A 27979-nucleotide genomic window follows, 5' to 3' on the forward strand; every position below is an offset into this window, starting at 1 on the left:
AGAACCGTACAATCCGTATGCATAAATAAGCATCATTTATGATTTTAAACTTTTACGTGCGTGCATGCAGGTGGTTAAAGAAAACTCGACAGGGAAATTTGCATCTAGAATGCAAATTTATAAATAAAATTATACAGGGTGTATAAAAAGAAGATCTTTATAGAAATCAATCTATTGTATAACCAACACCCCCCTTCACTATGCAAAGCCTATCGATGTGTGAAATATTGTGTCAGCTTCGTGCATATATTACCTATCTTTGTTGCAACACAAAAGCCTTAAATCTGCTCGATCCTGGAAACTTGACATTACTTCTAAAAGGAAAAATTCTGCACAATAATGCATGCTCAAGAGAGAGTTTATATCGTCCAGACTTATATCCAGATGTAAAGCACAGCTGTGGAACCAGCTGTGGTACAAAAGGCGTTTTGAGAAAGGTTCTTGATCGAAATCCAGGTACCCGGACATTATGCCGAAAGAACTTTGCAGCGAAAAGCACAACTTTGAAAGAGTATTAACTGCATTTTTTTCTTGAAAAGCGCAAACTATATCGCCAGTGAAACTCTTCATGTTTACATTATAAAAGACGGCGTGTTTGCAAATCATTCCTGAGTCCCAGTCCCCCCAACCGACGTATTTTCGAAACTATTTAATTATATCAAAAAGGGTTGTAGAACTTATAAACTAATTTTTCAAGCTCTATTCAAATCCGTAAAGATCCCACAAGTGATATAGGCACTTTAACAGATGGTAAGAAATGTTTGTCTTTGTCAACTTTAGATGCCCTCAGGAGTTGAAATGTATTGCAAGTTGCAAGGAAAGTTGCACAGTATGTAACGAAAAAAAAACTTCTGTTAGTTCTGTTCTTAACGTAGCCATTTGTATTCGAACTAATCAGCTTAATTCGCTTTGTGTGTAGCTTGTTTGATAACCCTAAGGAAGGTATTTTCAAATACCAGAAGCGTGATTAGTTGCACAGCCATTGATACTTCCCATAAAATCGCCCTTGAAGCCAAAATTTAGCTATTTTCGTAAATTTTTCCTGATACACAAAACGGGCCACATGAATTTGTCACGAGCGTACAATAAGATAGAAACATTGCAAGCAAAAACCAACTGGTATTGGGTGCACTATATTTGTTATTTTAACACACATTTCTTCTAATCATTAACCGCAACAAGGCCTGATATCGTCAAAACGTCCTTCTTTTCACATTCGAAAATGTGTGGATGAAAATGTTTTGTCATGCACGATTGCACGGTTCGTTTCCAAACGTAATACAACTATAACTAGCCAAAAAAAAGAAAATCTAAAGAAACATGCAAACTTAACATTGTTTACTTATCTAATATTAATCCTGTATTATCTGGCCCATAATTACCAATCTCGATTTTGACGTCGCTATCTTCAGTGACACACATTGTCTTCGCACGTTTTCGTTCAGCTGCAAGTTGTGGATTGCGAGCCAAGGTGAGTGCGATGAACCACTTGGCGCGGGCCTGGGGAGAACGTTTTCCACTTTTGGTCCACTTTTCCTTTCTAGGATATATACAACGACGAGGAAGTCGGGCTGATTTGAATAAGTTGCATTTAGACCTTTTGCCATACCAGCCGAAGAAGTTTAGGAAAGTGGGCGATTGTCTGCCTGACGAGGTTCAGGTCAGCTAGGGTTCCTGCATCATGCGAACACGAAAATGCTTATCGCTTAACGCTATCTAAATTAATTTAAATTAATTCATGGGCAATAATTGATGCATTTGTTACAAACATATATTTCGCATCTTTGCGCTCAGCTCGTGAACTAAAAAATTAAGGTTCTCTAAATTGAAAACATTGAAGTAACGATTCTTTTACCGTGAAGACGAATGAAGCCTCTGCGTGGAACGGTGGAAGCACCGACTGTTTAAAAAGGTAATAATTCATGGTAGGTAATAATACATGTTCAGTAAATCGTAAATACACGAATTTAATTCTTGAGATTAGGTTCGAATTAGGGTTAACCCTAATGAACAAAATCCTAATCTAAAACCTAATCCTAATCCAATTTTTTATCTAATCTCAAGGATTAAATTCCCGTATTTGGAATTTGAACATGGATTATTATTACCGTTTAAGACTAATTATTGCTTCCAGTGGCTAACGTAAAGACTGATACGTGGTAGAACTTACGTGTTTCGTGATCATCGATCAGCATTTGACAAAACACTCGAAGAACTGGGTTTCTAAAAGCTGCTTGGACGTGAAGATAACAGATATACGCATTGTAACCTTTCGAAGAAATGAGGACAACATAAACGTTACAGACAGTACAGCCTGTACTGTATAAATATGGCGATTAGTTCAAAACGAAATTCCTCCTTGTTGTTTCTTTACCAATCTGATCTTCCCAACGCGTTTCAGCACAGCAACTGTCAACCTGTACTACAGGTTGACAGTTGCTGTGCTGAAACGCGTTGGGAAGATCAGATTGGAAAAAAAACAACAAGGAGGAATTTCGTTTTGAACTAATCGCCAAATTTGTTTACATTTTTTAGGCAAAGCCAATCAGAATGCCTAAATTTCAAATACTTCATGTAAAATGGTATATATATATTGTACTTTTTATCAAAATTTATGCATTCTGATTAGGTTACTGAAAATGTAAAAAAACTTGCTGATTGGTCCAAAACGAAATCCCCTCTTGAAAGAAACACAAAGTGCCTTGCCTTTACCTTTATTACAAAGTGCCTTGCCTTCATGCTTTTACTGAGTTCAAAAGGAAGTGAATAATGTATGGACTATCAATATGGTGTTACCTGGATCAATGCGTTGAAAACCATCAGGCATGATGCTATGATCAATCCTTGGTAACATCAAAAGTCCCACAGCCATTGTTTTCAGGATACGAAAAATGGCGGAAAAGAGACCCAGCGGAAGACCCACAAAAAACCAAAAGTAGGAAAATACCAAATAGAGATTTCTAGGGAGTACGTAAAAAAAAGTCTGGGTTTTACACTCCAGATATGCATGGTGAATAACTAAGATCGACATATAGCATACACATTCGAAGACATAAAGTGAATATAAATACATATTTCCTCATGATGAAGAAACTCAGGATAAATGATAGTCGGCTTAGGAATTCTCGAAATTCCATGCATGCATGTATATCTTAAATTTTATTTTTACATTCATCAAAGACATGATATCAGTAGAGTTCAGCAGTTAATGCCGATTTCTGTGAAAACTTGGTTCATGTTATATTTTTGGACCAGGAACTGGTCCCCACACGCGGCTAATCTTTTTGTTGTTGTTGTTGTTGTTGTTGTTGTTGTTGTTGTTGTTGTTGTTGTTGTTGTCGTCGTTGTTGTTGTTAGGGGGTGACGCTCTTTAAAAAAGCCTAAGGCTCCGTCAATTCGCATCAGATCGCAATTAAACTTCACACAATTATCCTTAGTGATATTCCCCATCGATTGACGGAGTTATAATTTTGATTTTTTGATTTTAAAGAAATTTAGAAGCAACTAAAAATTGTAGCGTAGTAATCCGTATAGATTATATTTAATATTAGTATGCATAACTGAAGCAAGTTCAAATGGCTAAGGCTCCGTCATTTCGCACCAGATCGTGATAAAACTTCACACAACTATCTTAAAGGTTATTCTCTAACAGTTCTCATTTTCACACAGTCCAGTCGCTGGGCTGCTGGAGATGATTAAGGCGTACCTGTTGTTTATGGAAATGACATTCCTGGAGTAGTTATAATCACGGAATATTGTCACAGAGGCAATGAGGGTACACATCCATATGAAAAAAGCCACTCCCGCCATAATGCTAAATGAAAAGGAAGACAGGACTTTGTTGAGGCAAAGAAACTATAGACGCCCTAAAAAAGTAACCTTTATTGAAATCAGACCTTTCGTGTAAACATGTGTAGTTATACCTTGTGTAGTTATAATAGTTTCTAAAACAAACAGCGATACACCAAGATTTCAAAACACAACTTCGTCTTACCGCCAATTCACAGAATTTATTTGTTGAATTTGTTTGCCTTATTTCTTTGTTATGCTATTTTGCCGATCGGTAAGTTTCATTATTCCGTCATTAACTCGAATTCTAAGAGGCGTCCCAACCCACGTTCAAAACAAAAGGCTTCATTTTAAGTGGAGGGTACTTTTCAGGACAACGTCAATCACCTATTGTTAAATTTCGAATGACTTGTTCGCGAAATTTTGCCCCGTGAGCATTAACGCAACTTATAAAATGCTAAATACAAAAATTGCCAGAGAAGAGGGGCATGTCGAATGTCACCACTTAAATATTGTTGTTATCCATATTTAAAATTGTAAATATGGTTAATAAAGACAGGTTTATTTGCAGGTACGAACAAATTTTAATGTCATCATGCAAAAAATGCTTGTATTAAACATTTATATACTTGTGACTTGTGTATGTCCTAACAGGGTGCTTAGCTATGCATTCAACTCTAACTATTAAATTGTTATGGGTGAATTCAATAGTTTTGGGGTTTTTTGGGACACTTTGTAGAAAAACTCAAAATATAAGACATAGAACACCCTGAATATTTATATAGTAGTTGCGTGTTTTTTAAACACCCTGTACAAAAGTTGAATGAATGGAAGTGATTCACCTCCAAAGTGAAATTATTCTTATATTCTATAAGAAACATGTTATAAATTTTAGTAAAGGTGTATGGTTCTATAGCTGCAACGCTAGAACATGGCAAGGAATCGCAAGAGCTGTGGAAAATATGTGTATATATATATATATATATATATATATATATATATATATATATATATATATATATATATATATATATATATATATATACCCATTTGCAAAAACGTTGGCCGCAAATACTAGATAGATAGATAGATACTCGAAGTCTAATTAGAATTGCATATGATTACATTTGCATGGGATTTCAATCATATTACACAACATATGCAATTCTAATTAGATTTCGGGTATATATCTATATATCTATCTGCGGCCAACGTTTTTGCAAACGGGTGTATATATATATATAAACATATACATATCCCGCCTACCTGGATTCACCAACGAAGTGATGAATAATTTTCCAGACAAAGCGATATTGCAGGAGAAATAAAACAAAACAGAGAAGAAACAAGGTAATCAAGTCGAAAATTAATCCTACAATGAAAAAAAGTGACATCAGAAGAACAAACTACAATATGGTTAAAACTGTTTAAAAATAGTTATGCAATTATAGACTATCGATAGGTGCCTAATGTTGGTCTGTAAGAGAAAGTAATCCTCTAAATTTTACCACGGGTCAACTAAGGCCATTCACTCACCCCACAGAAAGTATCCAATCTGAAAACTATGGAATCGAAGTCCTCTTCCCTGTAAAAATCGAAAAAACCAAACTTAAACTTGGTAAGTGAAGGGCTGAACAGAGTGGAAGTACATGTACATCGTTGCTCATTTTGCATTGAATAATCTGGCCTTCAAATGCTGAAGAAAGATCGTTCATTGATGAAACCATAGTTAATAGAATATACATGGTTCGGAGACCACATGAAACTACAATACAATTCATTAAATATGTTGAGGTAGATTTATGCGAAAAATTATTCCTTTCTCATCACATGTCTATTGTATTTTAAATGCACAGATAAACAATGCCAGTCTTATAATTACCATAATTTTCAAGTCAAGGTTGAGGAACTTAGCAAGACGAATGCCATTGGTAAATTTGGCTAAAATACAATAGACACGTCGAGAAAGGAACCATTTTTTGCATAAACCTGGACAATAACATAGTTAATGAGCTGCTTTATACTTTTATTTAGTCTCCAAACCATGTATTATGTATTAACTGATGAAACAAAGCGGTCAAGTTATTTTTTCCATTAAAACAATAAATAATTTGTCTTGATGCATTTGAAAATGATTCTTTTTGGCCTTACCACTTCATTTATGGCAGACGAGCATTTATACTATTGGATATTTTACCGATCGATCGTATTTCCGATTCAAATGGCGTTTAAAACAATAGAGAAATGAGCGTTTCGGATATGCCTAATGGCGATCTTACTTATAATGAGTGCCTTTACGGACTTTGAACTGCCTTTTAATAACTCAGAACTAAAAGAACCTCGCTTAACCATATAGTTAATATAGATTAATATAGTTAATATAGTTAATATAGGTGCTATGCAACTATATTACCCAACCAGTACTAATTACTAACTCTCCTGACGATCGAAAGCCCTCAGGTCGAAACGTCGAGAAGTGTTTTCTCTGTTTTAGGCAGTTGTTACGCCACATTTGATGCTAAGTTGTTTGAAGACGCTGCCGCGGCGCTCCTGGTTATATTGGAATATATTATTTAATTATTTAACGCCTGAGCAGGAGTTTTAATGTTTCAAAAAAAACATTTGACTGACGACGTCGAACTAACCGCGCCATAGACCTTAAACACCCTAATGGTAATAAGCACGCGCCATTTCGCGGGAACAGATGAATAGTAGTACAAATTGTTCAACTTACAACCATAAACTGGGACGCACTTATGTTTTTAGGGATAAACGATTTATCTCCTCTGAACATCCGCAGCATGTTATTCCTTGAGTGAAAACCAAAAGTATATCACATAGAGAATTATGATAGACCATTTCGATAACACGAAAGGGTCTATTGTCGAAAGGGTCTATTGTAATGGTTTTATCACCTACACTAAATAGTAAAATATTAAGCGGTTCAAAGAGGTTTAAAGGTTTTAAATATCTACATTATTTACTGGTATATTACTTTACTATATTAATCTAATTTTAACCTAATCTTTATCAAATGCCTGTGCATTGCACCCATTCAAGTTTACGTTCACATACTTATGATTTTCCATGAAACGAACGAGGGAGAGCGTACAGATTATTGTTGTAAGAAACACAGCAGCCAAAAGTGAACCTAAAATAAACATGTGCAATAAATTATATATATGCAAAGATCTATAGAGCCTGCACCACCTATACATGAAGCTACTCATAAAAAGATTGTCTAGCTGTTGCCGTTTTTACAGTTATCATTAGGCACCTTAATCATGGAAGACAAAAACACGACGCCGGTGTCTAAAAATACAATTGCTGATTGAAAAAAAAGACTTATGGGAGTTTCACACGTGGTCTACGTTCTGTTTACAACGAATGTCTGCATTTTAGGACGAAGCGAGCGCTACCTTGAATTAGGGTCTATAGCAATGTTCCCAAACATGTTTTTAACGTCTTTTACCAGATCATTAAATTGATACGATTGATATACATGTAGTGTACAACTCTTTACCATACATAACATGTGTTTTAGCCACGTGTCGTCGTGATCCCGTCCTACATGCTTAAGGTCCCTATTATAGCAATAACAAAACTCACCGAACATCCCACGGACCAGGTCCAAAACCCAGGGAATTGAGAAGTTTAAATTTTCTAGTGCCATACTGATCAAATATAAACCTTTGATGAAGAACTTGAACATTTAAGAAAAGAATAAGTCAGAGGCAGCGGAAGATCGTTAGGTAAGGGGGGGCATATATTCATATACATACCAGTAGATCGTTAAAACAATCATATCTAAATATGATAAATATATATATCCCCCCTTACTTGATAAATATATATATCCCCCCTACTTAACGACTTGCACGGCCCCTGGGGATAAGAAATAATTATGTAATTATACACTTTCCCAAAATCTAAACAGACGAAGATCCAATTTGAAGCAGTTGATTCAAATGGATGAAATACATCATCAAAATATATATACACGTTTTGTTTAAACATCTTGCATGGTAAATAAGCCGCTACAGGTTATTTTAGACAACAGATCAGGACTCACAGAATAAAGCAGAATGCCACAGATCATCATCACAGAAAGAGTTTCAGTTGAAAATTTAAAATCTAAAATTGTTAAACAAAAAACTCGAAGTTCACTGTAACAGCAATATGTTAAAGTGCCATGCATGGGCCTTTGCATGGCGACAGATGGCGTATAATATGTTTCCGGAGCAGGGGGTAGCGTGACGAGACGGACTATTTCTCATTAGGGACCGACTTCCTTATAAAGGCCCTGTGACGAGGTAAAATTTTTCATGCAATTTACAATACAATTCTACTTTGTAAACGGAGCTGTAAATTGGGCAACTACACTCCATGGACATGTCTTACACTTCCAGTTTTAAGAAGAAATTTACATCTTTTTAAACTAGAATTGCATTGCAAGTTGCACCCTGTAACACGGCCTAAATAACAACATGCACTGTAGCGCTCGTCGACGTTTAGCTTACATTTGTATGGGGCCCACGGTTTTCGTCTAATGTTTCGAAGCTTCAAACAAGGTAATTTACCTTTCTCGGGATTGTAAATTTTCCTCAGGTAGAACTCAGTTCTTGAATACTGGGGAGGTGGTCTAACGAGGCAAAGTACTGAATTAGAAAATGTCCACTTTAGGATAATCTCAAAAATTTTGGTTGTTGTCATTTTCTTTTGATAAAAAGTCAGCACGGACAAGCAAAGTTGACAAGCTGTTTGGTAATTGAACAAACCTACTGAATAATCCTATATATACCAGTTTTATTATGCATTTTCTTACCTCGGTTGGAAAATGTTTTTCACGTGATTCTTCAACCAAGGTCTGACCAATTTCATTTGCGAAGAGGAACTCTCAACCTAAATGTACACATTTATGGAATTATTATATAAAGAGACTTTTTTAAGCGCTTCTATCATTTTCAAATTGTGAAAAACCACTAAGAACAAAAGAACTACTCTTGTGTATTCAGGGACCGCGGAGAGGTTTTTGGATTGAGGGGGCTTGAACCCAAGGCGTGAACTTTCTAGGCGAGAGTTCTGGTATTCTTGCCAAGAAATTCAGAAATCTGAATCCTGTCGAATTCCCGAAAATGCAATGAAAATTTACTGTTTGCAGTCTAATATGTTTCATACAAATTCCTAAAAAACAATAGATAATACTAGCTAATGTCTAATACAAGCCTCCCCAGACCCACCGAGCTCCGCGGTTGCCATGGCATTCCAGATCTATAAGCATATTCAGAGTTGCAAAAAGAGTTCAAGTTTTGAAAACGTAACCTTCCTCAAAATTATGTCACGTCACTGGGTCAGGTGGCAACCAGCATAATGAAGTATTTAGTTTTTTGGTACAGCATGTGATCAATTAGAGTGTTCAAACTTCCTCACCCGCGTACCGTAGCTTTTTTTGCAACTCTGAGCATATTCTTCATAAGTCGAAAAGTTTTGTCATGCAGTTTGCAGGTTTGGGCAGAACTTATGCCCAAACCCGACTGGATGAATTCACCTCGCATCTCCCCTATGTAAATGGTGGTATACCTCAAACTAAACTGGCTCTGCTATATCAACCAACCAACTTACATCACGGGAAAATAACTGCACTCCGAAGATTCCATATTCTTTAATCTCTCGATAAAGTACGAGTATGAACTTGCCAATGATGAAAACATAACATATTAATATCGGCAAAGTTGACAAAAAGATTAACCAGTGCCCGGACGCAGTATTGTTCTAAGGATTGATAAACAAAAACACAATGTCAATTGCTGGTATAAAGCTGTAGAGGTATCCAGTTAAGAAAACGGAATAAAGGTGGCAGTTTACGATTGGACATTTTGCTGCAATTTTAGACGCTATTTTCATCTTTTGATAAATGTGAACCAATGAGTAGGTTACGGACGTGTAACTTCAACTGAGACATAACTGAGCACATCAGAGTGTATCAGAAAAAGCTCAGAAAAAGGAGATTTTAAAATGTCCATAAAACTATTCTTTATTAAGTTCATTTAAGGAGGTGGAACTTTTGGCCCCTTTGTGCAACGTACCAAAATTTCAGAAAATTTGATGAACATTAAGACGTGCCATGCTTTTTACATGCAAGAATGATTACGTGCGTCACTCGATGGATCTCGCGTTAAAATTATCACGTAAGTTTTGGCTGGCTGGTGATTGTGTTTTTGGGCAAGTTGTAAAAAGCTAGTTATTAACGTTCTCTGCAAGCTAGGTTTGCCCAATGTATATTGATCGTGTTTTTTTTGTGTTAACCACGACGTTAATACACGTCTCTCTGGAGGGCGCCTTTTGTTTTGGGTAACTGATATCGGCTACTCTCTCTACGTGCCCAAATTTTCTCAAGGGGAAAGGACTGTCGTGCACAAAAAAAATCACACATATGAACTTACTTTACACTTCTGAAAAGCGCTTGCTAATACTACGCAAAAACTAGAGTGAAAAACAAAACAAACTGATTATTTTTCACCATATAATTTATATACAATATCCGTTTTGATTGTTTAGTCACCTACAAAAAAAAATTAGCACTGGGATTTCCTTTTTTTGGCACTAGAATTTCCTATTTTTGGCACTGGGATTTTCTGAAAATTGCACTGCTCTAAACTAATCAGAATTGAGAATTTTTTTATGTAATTTTAGAATAGGTAGTTTGACTTGACGCAACATCCCTCTGTACGGAAAATTTGGTCATAAAACGGCAGTTGTGCACTCTTTTTAAACATAAATATTTTTTCTTATTTAATTTTCTTTTACCAGATAATCGCCTCATTAATAACATTTTTACCGTCATTTAAAATTTGGATTTCCTGTCTTGTGTTTATAGTCAGACGAATGATCTGTCAGACGGATCATTCTGTATAAATTGGGCCAATTTATTATTAATATCAGGCTGAATCTCATGTAATAACTATTCATTACAGGACTGGAAAAAGGTTTACTTGTAATTGATGATTTGTGGACTTCTTCGGTAAAAAGAGTAGGAATGGTCGTGCCCGTGGATCGAACCTGGTTTAAACAATTACTGTCAATTGAGCTTACTTACTAGATCACGCTATATGGAAGGCCCATCATTGCTCCAACAATTCTATGATACGACGTCAGGCAAGCGAAGTAGGGATAATAAATTAAAGCAATTTCAATTGCAATGCCAACGATGAGAAACGCTATAAAGAAATATTCACAACAACTAGTGCGGCGCCAGGTTAAAATAAAAAAGGAGGGGCAGTTGGGGCTCAAATGAATGTTTTAGGGGGGCAAGATTGAAGCGAACATAGCATGTAACTATAAACTACTTACGTAACAGGACAATATTTGGGGGGGGGACGACAACGAAATTGCGGGAGGGGGGACGCTGCAGGTTCATTGTTTATTGAAATGAAATACGAATATTTCGTTTTACAATACATTACATTTTCACTACCTTTTCCCCAAGCATTGCTGCCTTCGATCACTCCTGCTAAAACTAGACTGAGGATTGAACCAGTAGCAGCTCCAAACACAAACATGGTGGCAAGTCTGTCATGATCAATACCAAGGAAATCTACAGGGCTACACATGGTTGAATATTGTTCAGGATATTGCGGAAAAAACACGCAACGCGCGGGTCGGAAACTGTAGGAATATGTCGTAGATATGCGTGGACGCCACGCGCGAGTAGAATCATGCGTGGGTGTGAGAAATGGGGCAAACAATGCATAATAATGACGCGTAAATACGCATGATACTGTAAATACGCATGATATCGTAAATACGCATGATATCGTAAATACGCACGGTGACATGTGTTTTCGGCAACAATTTACTCAAATTACACAAATGCCGAAGAGTGTAGATTCCTGTAACGTTCACTTATGACACAGTAAGAATTCAGGAGGAAAATATTTCATTTTACTAGGGTTACAAATGCTGATACAAGTCATTACACGTGCACCATGTACTTAATAGTGGGTTGCATTGTAAAAGGAAAAACAACACCTTAACTTCAGCGGGTCATTTTGGTGTATCGGTTACAATTCTTGTGCGATGAGCAGTTGAGCACACACTCATAACTGCTCTTCAGCAGATGCTCACATGCTAAATGAGATCTTTCACACCCACTGGAAATTCTTGCCGAACTGGGGTGGGGAAGAAACAAAATTTCAGACATGGAATAACGATTTTGATCAGACTCCAGAAAGCATTGGAAAATATCTACTTAGATGAGACAACTAAAGAAAGATCCAGTATATAAGAAAATAATGCACCCAAAAGATGTATTTATTCAAAATGATGATTTTCACCAAGAAGAAGCGATTGAAGCTGCGGTTGATAAGTGAAAAGGCTTTTAAACGACCAAGATATTGAGGATGACGTGGTTTTGAAGAAATTATTGTTTATTGCTGATTTGCTGTAACTAATTGCAAGACAAACAAATATTGAGCAGTTGTGAGCGTGTGCTCAAAAATTGTAACCGATATACCAAAATGACCAGCTGACTCACAATGTCACCCACTATTAAATACACAGTGCATGTGTAATGACTTGTATCAACATTTGTAACCCTAGTAAAATAAAACATTTTCCTCCTGAATCCTCACTGTGTGATAAGTAAAGCCCGTTTTCCACTTCAACCGTATCGTAGTGGGTCATCTACTCGCTCGTATTAAATCGAATTACAATATTTGTACAAAATCTTTTTATCGAGTTATATTATAAAAGAATAGAAAACATTCAGTTATAGAAACACTTGTGGAAGTTTGGGAGAACTCGAAATAACGTGGAAAAAATCATCTTACGGTCTCGTTTTCATACTGATTGTTTCTCGTTTTCCCAAACACGCGTTTCTTTAACTGCATAGAAACACGAAAAATGTTTTCTATTTCTTAAATAGCAGTCGACATGATATAACTTTAACAGTGTAGATCATTAAAGGAAGCGTACTTTATAAATACCGAAGCTAGACCACGTTGTGTGTTACGTAAACTGGGCTCGTTAGACTTCTAACGTGAAAGTCGCACTCTCAAAAAAGTTCCATTTCGAGCAGATGACATGCAGACCCGGTGAGATATTCTCATAAAAAGCATATTGCGTAGTGAAATTTTCGGTAATTACGTCACAACATTTTAACATCACAACGTTTCAAATTGAAAACCACCTTAAATGAAATGGATTTCAAGTTTTACTCTCACAAGTCCCCTACAATGATGCAAAACATCCTTCTTCAACACATGCATGAAAAAATATTTTTTGTTTTAACCAATAAGCCATAACACGAGAACGAGGCTGAGGGGCCAAGACCGCGAGCCGTTCCCGCATTATGGCTTGTTTCCATATTTATTTGTAAAAAGGCACGTCAGTGAATGCTTAAATTCTTTTTCATGCACGGGTTATAGAAAAATGTTTGCATCTTGGCACATACCTTGTGAGAATAAAACTTGAATTGAAATCCATCTTATTTAAGGTGGTACTAAATTTAAAACGATAATGTTGTGACGTGATTACCGAAAAAGTCTATCTTACATAACAAGTCCTGGTCGGCCTCCCCAAACGTCTTTCTTGAAACTCTTTCTTCGTCGCAAAAATGACAGTATCGTGAGAATTATTGCCTGGAAGAGATTGCACATTTCCATCACTCGTTATACATCATCTTCAACCCGACATGCAATGACAATTACCTTGGTAAAATATTGTGATTATGGACTCTGTCAGAAATATTAGTCTTGCAAATGTATAAAAAGGTACACGTGGTTAACTTTTATAACCGTAGTTATTTAGAAAGAATCGGCAAATCAGAGCTGCTTGTGTATTCTCAGTGAAGTTGCATTCCAGATATGCAAAACGTCATAGTTAAGACATTAAGACAGTAAATATGTTGTAAAAAATAAAATGATGTAAAAACAGGGGAATTTCGTTTTAGACCAATCAGCAAGTTTGTTTTCGTTTTCGGTAACCCAATCAGAATTCATAAATTTTGACTACCTTCAATAATAAGGTACATCATTTACCATTTTACATAAAGTATTAAAAACTTAGGCATTCTGATTAGCTTTGCCTAAAAGATGTAAGAAATCATGTCGATTAAGTTTAAAACGAAATTCCACCTTGTTTGATTCAACACTTTAAACTTACAGCAGGAATCAGAAACAGGTGAGGATAATATCTCGTATCGACATCACATGCAACACTAGAAATAAGAAAACACATTGACACTTGAAACAATTACAGACATTTATAGCTAATTAAGCAATTATCATGTATACTCACGCAGTGGGAGATTCGTTGGATGATAAGTTTGTCTGGTTAGTCATTGCTGGTGAGATACGTAAGCTATAAGAGAAATCGGAATAAGGCCTGCTATCCATTGCAACAATATTGTAGCGAAGCTTAGCGTAATCCTTAATTTGTTTCAAAGTCATTAGTTCTATCTGTGAGTGCCTAGGAAAGAATGATATATTCGCTGCGGTACGGCCGAAGTGGAAAACAGCGCTAAGCCAGGTTGTGACCAACAATAGACTACAACTTTTTATCTATGCAAGGAAATGCAATCAAATCACCACAGCTGAAAAGAGCTTACTGAAATTACTCAAGTAGTAGAAATGCAAAGTTTGGTTGCGAAATGTTGTAAAATACAGAAAATATAGCCTTGCGAAGTTCGCAAATTGGTATACTTTTCAGGACAAACGGAAATTGTTAGCACATTTAGGTCAAAAATGGTAACAATTTCTGTTTGTCCTAAAAAGTATATACAAATTTGCAAACTTTGCAAGCATAAAGGTTCGACCTACGACATAATCACATAAAATGGTCATCATATACGTTATATCAGATGGCAAGCCTCACTAGTACACTACAATTCTACAAATAGGGAGCTTTAGCAGTGACTACGAGTACGACGACGAAAACTCGGCCAAAACTCGTAGTCGCTGAGTACGCGTATAGATATGATGAGGGTTCAGACACAAATTTAACCACACGGTCCCTCTCACTAGCAAATGAGAGTTTATTTTCATGTTTGTTGTCAATATAAATGGTTCGGCTCCATTTTCAAATTTCGGGGGGGGGGGGATGATGCCTCTAGTCACGTATGGCACGCCGATTGTAGCAATATTCAAACCACCAATATATACTAAATTCAATGAAAAATCTAACCAATTCAATAGAAAACTTATTCAATTCAATAGAAAACTTATTTTCATGCAATAAAAAACTTATTCAGTTCAATAAAAAATATTCAATTTAATGAAAAATTCAATTCAATGAAAAATTCAATTCAATGAAAAATTCAATTCAATCAAGCGCGGTCGCTAAGCAAACTTGTCGACGGTTTCCATGACAACGGCTGCCATTATTTTTTGCATCATTATTTGTACTTTTTAAAATCAGATCATCAGATACTAGTAGAGTTCTTTCCTTGAGTGTAAAATAGTTGTTTCATAAATCGCAATACGTATGAATTCTGCTGAAGAAACAAATATCATTAGTGACAACGGATTAGATGCAGAAATAACTGCAGAGTTAGAAGTGGAGCTACCGAATCTCTTGCTTTCTATTTTGGAAAGAATAGAGCAAATGTTGGGAAATATTGACGGTGAGGTTGATTCAAATTCTATGCTATGCCAAATAACCGTGCTTGACCAAGTTGTGAGTTTCCTTAGAGCTGTTGCTGAAGATGATGACGCCGATAGACATACTTGGGCAACTTTGGCTGGAATTTTCTCAGAATTATTAACCATCATTCAGCTCCGTCAATTTGAGTTACTAGAAAGGCCGACTGTGATTTCAATATTAAATTGCGAAGTGAGGCAAACGGGTGAACCAGGAAGACCATCATTTAACATCTCAGCAGAGATGCTAGAAGACCTGAGAGGTTATGGTTTTTCGTGGACAAAATTGCTCAGATATTGGGTGTATCCAGATGGACTGTTCACAGAAGAGTAAGAGATATGGGCCTCACAAACTTAGTGGAGTTTACTCTAATATCTGATAATGAACTGGATGCGCTGGTTTCTAGTTACATTAATCGGCATGGGAATAATTCAGGGCAAGTATACATTATAGGATACTTACGTTCCCTTGGAATCCGTGTTCAGAGACAGCGCGTACGGGAATGCATCACTCGTCTAAGCCCAGAAAATGTGATGCGACGGTGGGGAGCAATTGTTCACCGAAGGCAGTATTATGTCCCATGGCCAAACTCTCTTTGGCATTTAGACGGGCATCATTCGCTTATACGCTGGGGCTTTGTTGTCCATGGTTGTATCGACGGTTTCTCTAGGAGAGTAATCTTTCTTACACTGTAGCACTAACAACTTGTCAGAAACAGTCCTTTCTCATTTTTTGAATGCAATTGAGGAAGATGGCGGATTATGGCCATCACGCATACGCGTAGACAGAGGCGTTGAGAATGTCCTTGTCTGTGATGCTATGGTTGAGGCAAGAGGGGAAGGGAGAGGAAGCTTTATTGCAGGACCCTCGACTCACAATCAACGTATCGAACGATTATGGCGCGATGTGTTTCGTTGTGTTTTACATTATTTCTACTACGTGTTTTACGCAATGGAAGATGCCGGGCATTTATTTCTAGATAACCCCACACATGTGTTTATAATGCACTATGTATTCTTACCCAGAATCAACCAAGCACTCCATGAATACAAGAGAGCTTTTAATGAGCATGGTGTTAGAACAGCTAATAATTGGTCACCCAATCAAATGTGGCTTAATGGAATGATGAATGAAGAAAATCCGTTAAAACATGATGTCTTAGATGAAACGCCAGATGACTTGCAATATTATGGATATGATCCTTTTGCGCCTTCACCATTTGAAGACAGTGATAACAATGTTGTTGTTTCTCCCATTTATGAAACACCTGACATAGGATTCATGAGAGTTCTGCAAGTAGTAAATCCCTTAAGAGACTCCAATAATATGGGAATTGATGTGTACCTAGAAGCACTTACCCTAATTCAAGGGTTGCTGAATGCAGATGAAACACATTAGAGATAAACATTGCTAGTAATTATACTTATAAACCACACAATTCTACAACTATAGCTGTAGAAACAAATCATAACTTTTTTATTATATACAATAGTAACAATACTCTTATTTAGTCTACATCTGATAAAACAAAGAATCTTTTAAAAATGTTTCATGATTCAAAATCTAGAGTTGATACATAATTATATAATTATATACCGTTTCTACTAACAAAAATAACAATAACACAGAAAATTTTATCTGACTGGCAGATAATTATTATACCTTATCAACAGAACACAAATTAAGCAATTAGTTTTACTGCTTTAGTTAAGGACTTAAGGTATATGTATTACTTATGTCCAAAATATTCATTAACGAAAGCCATGTCATAGAAATTAAATAGCGTATCATCATCTGGGAGACCTACTTCAATTGTAGGTCTTGGTAACTGTAATTTACTACAGCATGTATTTGCAGTAGGAAAGAATGACTTGTTTTCAGGAACTTCATAAAACGTGATTGATGGTTTTGCTGCGTATTCATAGCCTAAAAGAGGTATTTCATCATCACATGTAGCAAATCGCAATATAGTATTCAGTGAAATACCACTACGTTCACCATCTGCAAGAAATGATTTAAAATTAGAAGTGGTTAAATATTATATTAAAGTCGATAAAAAGTTAGGAGTGCATGCATAAAATTACAGCTAAATTCTATTCAAATGGCATTGAATTAAACGCAAATTATATTCGGTCCCAGTAACTTAATTCTTACTTGCAACCTTTCTAAGATATTTCACAAACACTGCATAAACATCATTTTCAAATTTTCTTTTGTTGGAGCCTTCCTCGCTGAAAATGGGCTTAAATAGGTTGACAAATGATCTTAAGGTCAGGTTGGTTTGTCTGTGATTGAAGATATTTAGGAAATTTGGTAACTGCATTCCAACCTAATAAACATATTTATTCAATTAAATATAAATAATTGGCATTAACACAGGCTGTCCTGAACCAAGTTGTAAATTTCACCTGATGTAAACAATAACGTGCAATCTATTTTGGTTGACCATGCCTTATTAATTGTTCATTAACCCATATTCACTTGGTTTGATAAATAGCAATTTCAATTATGAACATTTTTTGGATTAAGTACCTGATATATGCCAAGTTTTTCAAAACCCAGACGCAGTTGATGAAGACAACCATTCAGAGGAACAGAATGAAAAACAATTTTCAGGGAACTATCACTTAGAAAGTAAGGTATTTTTCCATTTTGTAATATGCTGAGTCCTAAAGACAAATTACATTGATACTATATATTTTAGAGGCAATGTAAGCTAAATGTTGCATTGAAATTTTTTGAGCTTTCAAATTGTTGCTTTGAGTCTTTTTCTGTATTACAGTCTGAAATCATTTTCATTGGGGGTGTGGGCAAATTTGATATCTGGTTTTTAATTGTATTATAACTCCCTATATTTATATGTATAATTACCTAATATAATTCCTGCTGTACAATAGTCTTCAGAAATATATTCTTTCAAGCCATTTTTGAAGTATTTGTTATATATTTCTTGAACCACAATCGAAAAAAACTCCTTTCGAGGTCCTCCAAGGTCTTGTGCTGTCTACCAATTACATTACATGCACTGGTGAATGTTTAATGAGATAGAGTATGGGCATGTGACCTGTATGCACTGCAGGTGATGCAATGCTTTAAAGTATTTTAATCTAATATATATATATATATATATATATATATATATATATATATATATATATATATATATATATATATCTGTCAGGTCAATGTTCAAGTCTACATTTGATGCTTCTAAGGTCTATGACTGGGTTATTAAGTTTGGCCATTTTTCTACAATCTTTTTCGGTTCAATGTTGATTTGCGCTAGGTATGGTTATGGTATTTGTCTTTAAATTTATGGAAGACCCAAATAAAAACCTAACCCTTATCCCCAAACCATAAACATAACAATACATAATTTACATGTATATATGGGCAGTTAATAGAAAAGTATCTAGATGATACGAAAAGGAAAAAAAAACAGTGAAAGCTTAACAAACTTACTTCCCCATAAAACTGCACTTCAAGTGTTTTGCGTAAATTTTCCAAGGATTTTATCTCTTCAAATGATGTTTCTAATATGTTATAGCGGTCAACCATTATGAGGTTGGTTTCTCCTTCTTCAACCAAATTAACATCTTGAATGCCCAAGGCTCTGCCTTCAACCATGATTTTTTGAAAATACCTCAGTACCTCTATAGGATCTTCAATATTATGTGATGTACAATAGTTAACTGTCATTGTAGCAAGGTCATCAACTTTGGCATTTTCAGGCCCAGCAACAACGGAACAATTCTCAACAATTCTTGACGAAGCTTCAGATGTTGGTTCAGGTTGACATTCATCATGTATTCCACGAATCAGAACCAAATCTAGGAGGGAATAAAGAAGGTTGCATGAAAGTCATGTCATGAAAATACAAGTCATGAAACTAACACCTAATAATTTTCTTGTATGATTGCATGGCGACTTTAGTAATTATAATAACTTGTAGGTACACCACGTAAGTATTAAATACTGCAAAGCTTTCGGTCCGTTAACCCGGACCTTCACTGATGAAGGTCATGTTATTGCACTGATGAAGGTCCGGGTTAACGGACCGAAAGCTTTGCAGTATTTAATACTTACGTGGTGTACCTACAAGTTATTATAAACTAACACCTATAAACATGAAATACAAACAATTGACTCTTTCTTTTGAAGTTGACTTACTATACATGATAGACCAGCAGTATTGAAAGGGGGGTTGTCCAGGGGAGATCCAGGGTAAACCAGGGTAAATATAAATTACTAGGCCATGTAATTTATTCTGACTTACCCTGAACCTGCCACTGGGCCGGGCCTCCCCCTAATTAATTCCTATTTCCTTGTTACATAATCCAAGGCATAATCCACACAGAAGTTGCATGGGAGGGGGCCGAGGGGCGGAATCCTCCATGCTGCTCTATGGCCATGCAGGATTTGTGACCAGAGCAATTCTTATGTAAAATTCATGACTTTTGAGCCTGTTGGTTTTAATAGCATCGCCCCTCCTGCCATTTATTTATAGCTACTACTGAGCTACATACGTGCTCAAAACAATGAAAACATACCGTCGTCGTCAACATTTGTTTCTTCTTCTTGTAATAAACAGTAAATGTGGTCTTTTAGCTTTAAATAAATAGAACCTTGTCCAGCCAACAACTTCACCTGTTTGAAGTCGTACGCTCCACTGTTGACCGGTTTGGTCAACACTCGTCTTGTAGCTCGCAAGAATTCGAAATCTTCGTTGTTGAGAACGCTGTATTTCATTCGAGCTGCTGTTCCAATTTTCTCTCGCACTTCTTTTTCGCCTGAGCTGTTACTGATTTCAATAATTCCTCGCAGTAAAACGATGTCTTCCGAGAATGACCACGAATTTGCCTCACCTTCTCTTATATCGACAATTACAAACTCAAACACTTTTTGCTCGTCCTTCTTCTGCTTTTTCGGTGCATTTTGCTGATGAGATGTAGCTCTCAAACGTTCTCTTCTTCCAAGTCGTGAACAAGCGCCATTAGATATTGATTGGGAAATCATTGCTCGGGCCCGACTTAATACAGAGCCGACAGACGTTGTACTGGACATACTTGTTGTTGTAGTTGCAGAAGATGGTGCAGACGTTGTAGGTGCATCAGATTGTTCAATTAAAGTGGATATTATATTACTGGCTTCCGTCAAATGGCGAGAAAGATAACGCAAACGATTGTTAACGTCGTCCATTTTCAAAACACAGATAATTTGCAGGAACCGCGGGAAAATTACATGCAAAAATATGGCAGCCATTGTCATGGAAACCGTCGACAAGTTTGCTTAGCGACCGCGCTTGATTGAATTTTCCATTGAATTGAATTTTTCATTGAATTGAATTTTTCATTGAATTGAATATTTTTTATTAAATTGAATATTTTTTATTGAACTGAATAAGTTTTTTATTGCATTAAAATAAGTTTTCTATTGAATTGAATAAGATTTTTTATTGAATTGGTTAGATTTTTCATTGAATTTAGCATATATTGGTGGTTTGAATATTGCTACAATCGGCGGGCTATCTGTAAAACAAGGAACGGGGAATCGGGGAAAGGAATGAGGAAAGGAACGGGGAACGGCAAAACAAGGAATGAGAAAAGCCGGAATCTGTAAAACAAGGAATGAGAAAAGCCGGAATCTGTAAAACCAGGAATGGGAAAAGCCGGAATCTGTAAAACCAGGAATGGGAAAAGCCGGAATCTGTAAAACCAGGAATGAGAAAAGCCGGAATCTGTAAAACCAGGAATGGGAAAAGCCGGAATCTGTAAAACCTGGAATAAGAAAAGTTTGTAACTAAATTAGTTACAATTTCCGCGCGTAATACAAAATATGCTAATTTGACATGGCTATATTTTCCGTATTTTACCAAATTTCGCAGCCAAACTTAGCATTTCCACTAATTCAAGTACGCTTAATTCTTTTATCTGTTATATGGAACATAAACTGCATTCTTTTGTGGGCGAAGGAATATATAATACATATATAATTATACAAACGATGAAACGATCACAAGGACTGACAAGGTTAGTTTGCAAACAGTTAAATTTGTTGATTTGGTCTTATTCATAAACCTACAAAGTGGAGCTTTGTGCGTTGCTATCTACCGTTTAATATCTACATTGCTATTGAAATTGAATAATGTTTGGTTGGAAATGAAAACTTTTTGGATCCAAATTTAAATTTCCAAATTTTCATATGAATTGCATACTGCATGATATAAAATATGCAAGAACAACTTCATTAAATACACAATATATTTTCCTTTTTCTATATTCAGTTCATTGTATTTACAACTACCTAATATATCAGTATAAATCTATGCGAACAACAATTTTGCTCCATTTAATACATACATGTTAAGCTTATTTTGCAATATATATTTGTCATAGTTCATGGTAACAGCTTATCATTATTGAATCAGATTACCCCTGAACAATGCACTACACTTTTGTTGTCCCAAATATAATATAATTTTGCTTGTAAGTAAAATTGTATAGAAAATGAAAATATTTTAGTGCATTTTGTACCTTAATTAACTCAGATTATAATTAAACAGTTACCATTCTCACCCAAGGTTTTAATGACTGGAGGCTGATTAAAAATATACAATAATAATCTGTAAGTAACTAACAGTTGCAATTAATTAAAATCTTGGCTCTTTGAGAACAACTTTGTGTTGGGATGGAATTTTGGAATATACCCTAGGTCTTGTTTAGAAAAGTATAATTTCCAACCAGCATTTACTAGCTTTTTCAAATAATTTATTCAAATAAAAATGCATTAGAAATTGTGTAGGGAAAACCTAGCTGTGGTTTTCTAGGCTAGCATGATTCAATATGAAAAGCTTTTACTATGACTATATAGTGCAAAATAATGTATTAAGTGCAGCAAAATTAATTGTTGTTTGCATAATGATATATGTATTATATATTCCTTCAATCCTTCCTCCACAAAATAATTCAGTTATGTTCCATATAACTGATAAAAGAATTGAGATATGTTGTTAAATTTTAGAATATTGTTATTGCTGCTACTTAATATAAATCTACTCTACAGTATGTAAACAACAATAGGATATATTCCAAAATTCCATCCCAACACAAAGTTGTTCTCAAAGAGCCAAGATTTTAATTAATTGCAACTGTTAGTTACTTACAGATTATTATTGTATATTTTTAATCAGCCTCCAGTCATTAAAACCTTGGGTGAGAATGGTAACTGTTTAATTATAATCTGAGTTAATTAAGGTACACTAAAATATTTTCATTTTCTATACAATTTTACTTACAAGCAAAATTATATTATATTTGGGACAACAAAAGTGTAGTGCATTGTTCAGGGGTAATCTGATTCAATAATGATAAGCTGTTACCATGAACTATGACAAATATATATTGCAAAATAAGCTTAACATGTATGTATTAAATGGAGCAAAATTGTTGTTCGCATAGATTTATACTGATATATTAGGTAGTTGTAAATACAATGAACTGAATATAGAAAAAGGAAAATATATTGTGTATTTAATGAAGTTGTTCTTGCATATTTTATATCATGCAGTATGCAATTCATATGAAAATTTGGAAATTTAAATTTGGATCCAAAAAGTTTTCATTTCCAACCAAACATTATTCAATTTCAATAGCAATGTAGATATTAAACGGTAGATAGCAACGCACAAAGCTCCACTTTGTAGGTTTATGAATAAGACCAAATCAACAAATTTAACTGTTTGCAAACTAACCTTGTCAGTCCTTGTGATCGTTTCATCGTTTGTATAATATATATGTATTATATATTCCTTCGCCCACAAAAGAATGCAGTTTATGTTCCATATAACAGATAAAAGAATTAAGCGTACTTGAATTAGTGGAAATGCTAAGTTTGGCTGCGAAATTTGGTAAAATACGGAAAATATAGCCATGTCAAATTAGCATATTTTGTATTACGCGCGGAAATTGTAACTAATTTAGTTACAAACTTTTCTTATTCCAGGTTTTACAGATTCCGGCTTTTCCCATTCCTGGTTTTACAGATTCCGGCTTTTCTCATTCCTACAGATTCCGGCTTTTCCCATTCCTGGTTTTACAGATTCCGGCTTTTCTCATTCTTGGTTTTACAGATTCCGGCTTTTCTCATTCCTTGTTTTACAGATTCCGGCTTTTCTCATTCCTGGTTTTACAGATTCCGGCTTTTCTCATTCTTGGTTTTACAGATTCCGGCTTTTCCCATTCCTTGTTTTACAGATTCCGGCTTTTCTCATTCCTTGTTTTACAGATTCCGGCTTTTCTCATTCCTTGTTTTGCCGTTCCCCGTTCCTTTCCTCATTCCTTTCCCCGATTCCCCGTTCCTTGTTTTACAGATAGCCACAATCGGCGTGCCATAGTCACGCTTTTTTAATCAGAAGTGAAACATCTGGGTGTAATCTGTATCGTAAGCAAACAACGCGCGACATTCTCGCGGCGAGAATGACGAATCTCGTCACTCGTTGTCACTTCTAAAGCTCCTTGATAATACAGACATAACAGGTATTGGCGAATTTATGTAATTATATGTAATTATATAAACATATATTACCCGCTATTCTGCTATTAGGAACAACGATGCTTCACAATAGTGAGTCTACACTGTCAATTTGTTTCCAAATATAGAAGCAATGGATAATGCTTTAGGATTAGTCAAATATGCTTTATATTTCTCTTTCATTTTCCTAATTGAGCATGTAAACTATATAGTAGAGTAGCCTGAATATAAGTTATATAGCGACAAGCCAGTCTACAATAAAGTAATAACAATGTCGATATTTTTGCGGACTTACGGACGATTGATTTTTCCTGGAAACAAAATTCTCTGGATGGAAACGCTTCTTGCTCGAAATAAAAGTTTACGCTTGACACGGGAATCGAGACGTATCGGGTTTCATAACTACATAAGCCTGATTCTCAAATTTCACGGCCTGACACTCGGCAATTATCCGAGTCAGTGGCACATGAAATGAATTTAAGCATTTGAAATAAACGACAGAATTTTTAATTGCAAACATGTTTCGACTTAACTATAAGCCATCTTCAGTGCGAATGAATTAGTTATTTACATTGTTAAATATATAAAGTAGAAATAAATCAAATAATGATACAGGCGAGGTGATACTCAATGAATAACATAATTATTTACTACAATGATTGACAACATAACAGGATACAAGATATGCATAATAAGTAGAACAGCACGACAGACACAGACAAAATGGGTAACACGGGTAACGGATAACCGGGTAATCGGATAGCCGGATAACCGGTAACTCTAGTAACTGATCATTGATAAATATCCACGTTCGATATCGAAATAAAGATAATTTCTAGTCTTAACGGTAAATTAGATTAAGAACAACAGTAACTTCAATTTCTATAACTAGGATATCTATTTACATTTTTGAGTCTAGATGTCTTTCAGTGTTTGTAGAAGTCTTCACCGCCGGTTTAACAAAACGTTAGATTTAATAACAAAACTTTTGAATTTCCAATGATTATTGATATCATATTTTTAAAGTAGTGTCTGACTGTTTGATCACGTAGAAAAACGTTCTCGCAGATGCTTTAGGTGAAACAACTGAATGAAGGGTCGAATGTCCGAACTGATGGGACTTAATTTGCGGGCTTCAAAAATTTGATCCATATTCTTAGCACATGAGTTGCACAGTGAAAATATTCATTTCTCAGCTGGCTTTTTGCTTGTCCTTGGTATGTACACTCTCGGAACATATCGTTGGGTGGCTCTGGGATATGATTGCAAAATAGAGCAGCAAAAGCTGCAAAATAGAGCAGCGAGGGTAATCACCAAATCTCTAATTGATGCTAGTTCCAGCGACCTTTTTAACAAACTAGGTTGGGATATTCTTTCATTACGCCGGAAAAAACATATAAGCCATAAGGCTGTGATGATGTTCAAAACTCTAAATGATTAAACACCGACATATCTTCTTGATTTATTTCAAGTTCGCAGCACTAGATACAACTTAAGAAATTCTGAAAACACTTTATTTGTGCCAAAACCGCGAACAAATCATGCTAAACGAAGTTTTAGTTATAGTGGCGCAGTGTTGTGGAATGAGTTACCACTAAATGTACGAGCATTTTATGCTCCCTTAACCAGTATAAAAGAGAGATTTAATACTCCCGCAGGGCAATCTTGTAAATCAGTAATAAGTTTATCTCAAATCGTTCAGTCTTGTGTAACTGTCCTATGTATACCTTGTTCTTAAATGTCCAATAACTTTTATAATAGTGTAGATTTTACCGTGGTTAAATAAAGTTTTTGATTGATTGATTGATTTTTGATTGATTTGTGATTGATTTTTGATTGATTGATTTTTGATTGATCTTCATATTCTCGCAAGTTTTCACCACATCCAAAGCACCTCGACGTCTTTTTCGGACAAAATTCCAACAGGTATATTAAGAATTGTTGGGGATTCGGATTTGGAAACCGCGGGTGAGGTTGTGGTTGGGGGGGTGTGGGGGATAAAATTGTGGTTGATGTTGTGGTTGTCGGGGGGGGGGGATAACGACGAGTTTGTGGTTGAGGTTAACCATGGGAAGAAAATGTTTGAGGTTGAATGATTGGATGGGAAAGAAATTATTGTGGTCGAGATTGTGATTGGGAATGAAGTTGTAGTTCACGGATTGATCGCGGGTGCGGTTGGCAATGAAAACGATTGGCAAATACTCGTTGTATTGTGCAATGACGTGGTGTTTGGTCGCACCGACGTCGTAGACAAAGGTGGGACGTGAATCTAGTAAGTCATAGGCGGTGCTGTTTGAAACGACGGAGCCTGCAGAAGTTGAAATTCTGGCAATTTGCTTTCTTGATTTGATTGAGCTACAGTTGATTGTAATGACATGCAAAGACTAATGACAAAGTCATTAGTTCTATCCGAGTGTTCATGAAAGAATGATACACGCGAGGTGTCGCTACGGTACGGCTGAAGTGGAAAACAGCGCTAAGCCAGGTTGTACTTTTTTATCTATACAAGGAAATGCAATCATGATCAAATCACGACAGCTGTAAAGAGCGTACTGAAATTAGTATGGAATTAGTATTTGCAAATTTGTATGGAAATGGTGACCGCATTTTGGCCAAAAATGGTAACAATTTCCGTTTGTCCTAAAAGGTATACAAATTTGCAAACTGTGCAAGGCTATATTTCCTGAATTTTACAACATTTCGCAACCAAGCCTTGCGTTCTACTAATCGCAAAACGCTCTTTTCAGCCGTGGTGATTTGATTGCATTTCCTTGCATAGATCAAAAAGTAGTCTATAATGCAAAAGGTCTATCTGCATAAAGATTTTAAAAAGCCAAAGGCATTATTTGCATAAGGTTTAAAGGGTCTTAATTTCGAGTGCCAAAAATCATAATTATTTGCATAATTTCTATATTTCATACAGACAAGGAAATGAAGTAATAAAAGTAAGAATTCAATAATCATTCTTCCTGGCAAAAGTATGAAGCCGAGATGGCGGTGTTGCTAAAAACCATTTTAACTGACCGACCAAAACCCTGATAAAGTATATCGATCTGATTCGATCATGATCTCGAACTTGTGAACTTCTGAACTTGTCTTTGTGGCTTTCACAGAAAACGTGTCTTTGTGGCTTTGACAGATATTGTAAGGACTTCAATACACGCATGCATATCTGAATGAAATTCGGCCATATCAATGTCTGCATAATAATGATAATATCGTAGTATATAGAATTACGAGTACACGACATGCAGTTGAATTCTGTACACTTGATTAATGTTAATATTCGACGTTTCGACCTACGGCTACGACAAAATCACATAAAATAGACATCAAATACTTCATATCTCATGCCGCAAGCCTCGCTAGTAAACAACAATTCTACAAATAGGGAGCTTTAGCAGTGACGAGTACGACTACGAGTACCACTAGGTGTACGACTACGAGTACGAAAATTCGGCAAAAACTCGCAGTCGTTGGGCTTTCGAGTACGAAATTTATCAAAATACTCGTACTCAAAAGCTCGACGACTACGAATCTTGGCTGATGGGAGGATGGCGTAAGCAAACAACGATATGTAATTATGTAAATTTTAATATATATATCAGCTGCTATTCTGCTAATATTTGTCTGCTATTCTGCTAAACACTGTCAGTTTGTTTTCAAATATACTGAGAAGCAATGGTTAATGCTTTAGGATTAGTCAGATATGCTCTATATTTCTTTTTTATTTTCCTAATTGTGCACGTAAACTATACAGTAGAGTAGAATATAAGTTATATAGCGACAAGCCAGTACACAATAAAATAATAACAATGTCGATATTATTGTCGACTTACGGACAATTGAATTTTCCTGGGAAAGAAAATTTCTGGATGGAAACGCTTCTTGCTTGAAATAACAGTTTATGCTTGACACGGGAATCGAGACGTATCAGGTTTCATAACTACATAAGCCTGTTTCTCAAATTTCACGGCCTCAAGTCGGCAATTGGAGCGATTTAGCATGAGGACGTGATCAAAGA

General features: G+C 35.7%; 1 protein-coding gene across 5 annotated transcripts; it reads right to left on the minus strand.

The window, feature by feature from the left end:
- Nucleotides 1-1659: 1659 nt before the first annotated feature.
- Nucleotides 1660-27972, minus strand: LOC114537181 (stimulated by retinoic acid gene 6 protein-like). 5 transcript variants are annotated; one of them, XM_028558302.1, is made up of 22 exons: nt 19977-20641; nt 18889-19256; nt 14086-14148; nt 13951-14005; nt 13342-13427; nt 11264-11391; nt 10886-11006; nt 10233-10272; nt 9412-9561; nt 8615-8691; nt 8370-8431; nt 7862-7923; nt 7399-7492; nt 6865-6940; nt 6524-6599; nt 5326-5374; nt 5056-5161; nt 3707-3814; nt 2797-2960; nt 2171-2269; nt 1856-1900; nt 1660-1716 (listed from the first exon to the last, which is right to left on the minus strand). In XM_028558302.1, exons 2-22 carry the CDS (start codon nt 18894-18896, stop codon nt 1700-1702), a joined length of 1686 nt encoding a protein of 561 aa, XP_028414103.1. In that variant the 5' UTR covers nt 18897-19256; nt 19977-20641; the 3' UTR covers nt 1660-1699. The 5 variants fall into 5 exon arrangements, with proteins under 5 accessions (XP_028414103.1, XP_028414104.1, XP_028414105.1 ...); XM_028558303.1 differs by lacking the exons at nt 18889-19256; nt 19977-20641 and adding an exon at nt 27795-27972; XM_028558304.1 differs by lacking the exons at nt 18889-19256; nt 19977-20641 and adding an exon at nt 24251-24410.
- Between the last annotated feature and the right edge of the window lie 7 nt (nt 27973-27979).

The sequence above is a fragment of the Dendronephthya gigantea genome, unplaced genomic scaffold (genome assembly GCF_004324835.1).
Source record: "Dendronephthya gigantea isolate DGI-Jeju-01 unplaced genomic scaffold, DenGig_1.0 000153F, whole genome shotgun sequence".
In the NCBI taxonomy this organism is placed as follows: Eukaryota; Metazoa; Cnidaria; class Anthozoa; order Malacalcyonacea; family Nephtheidae; genus Dendronephthya; species Dendronephthya gigantea.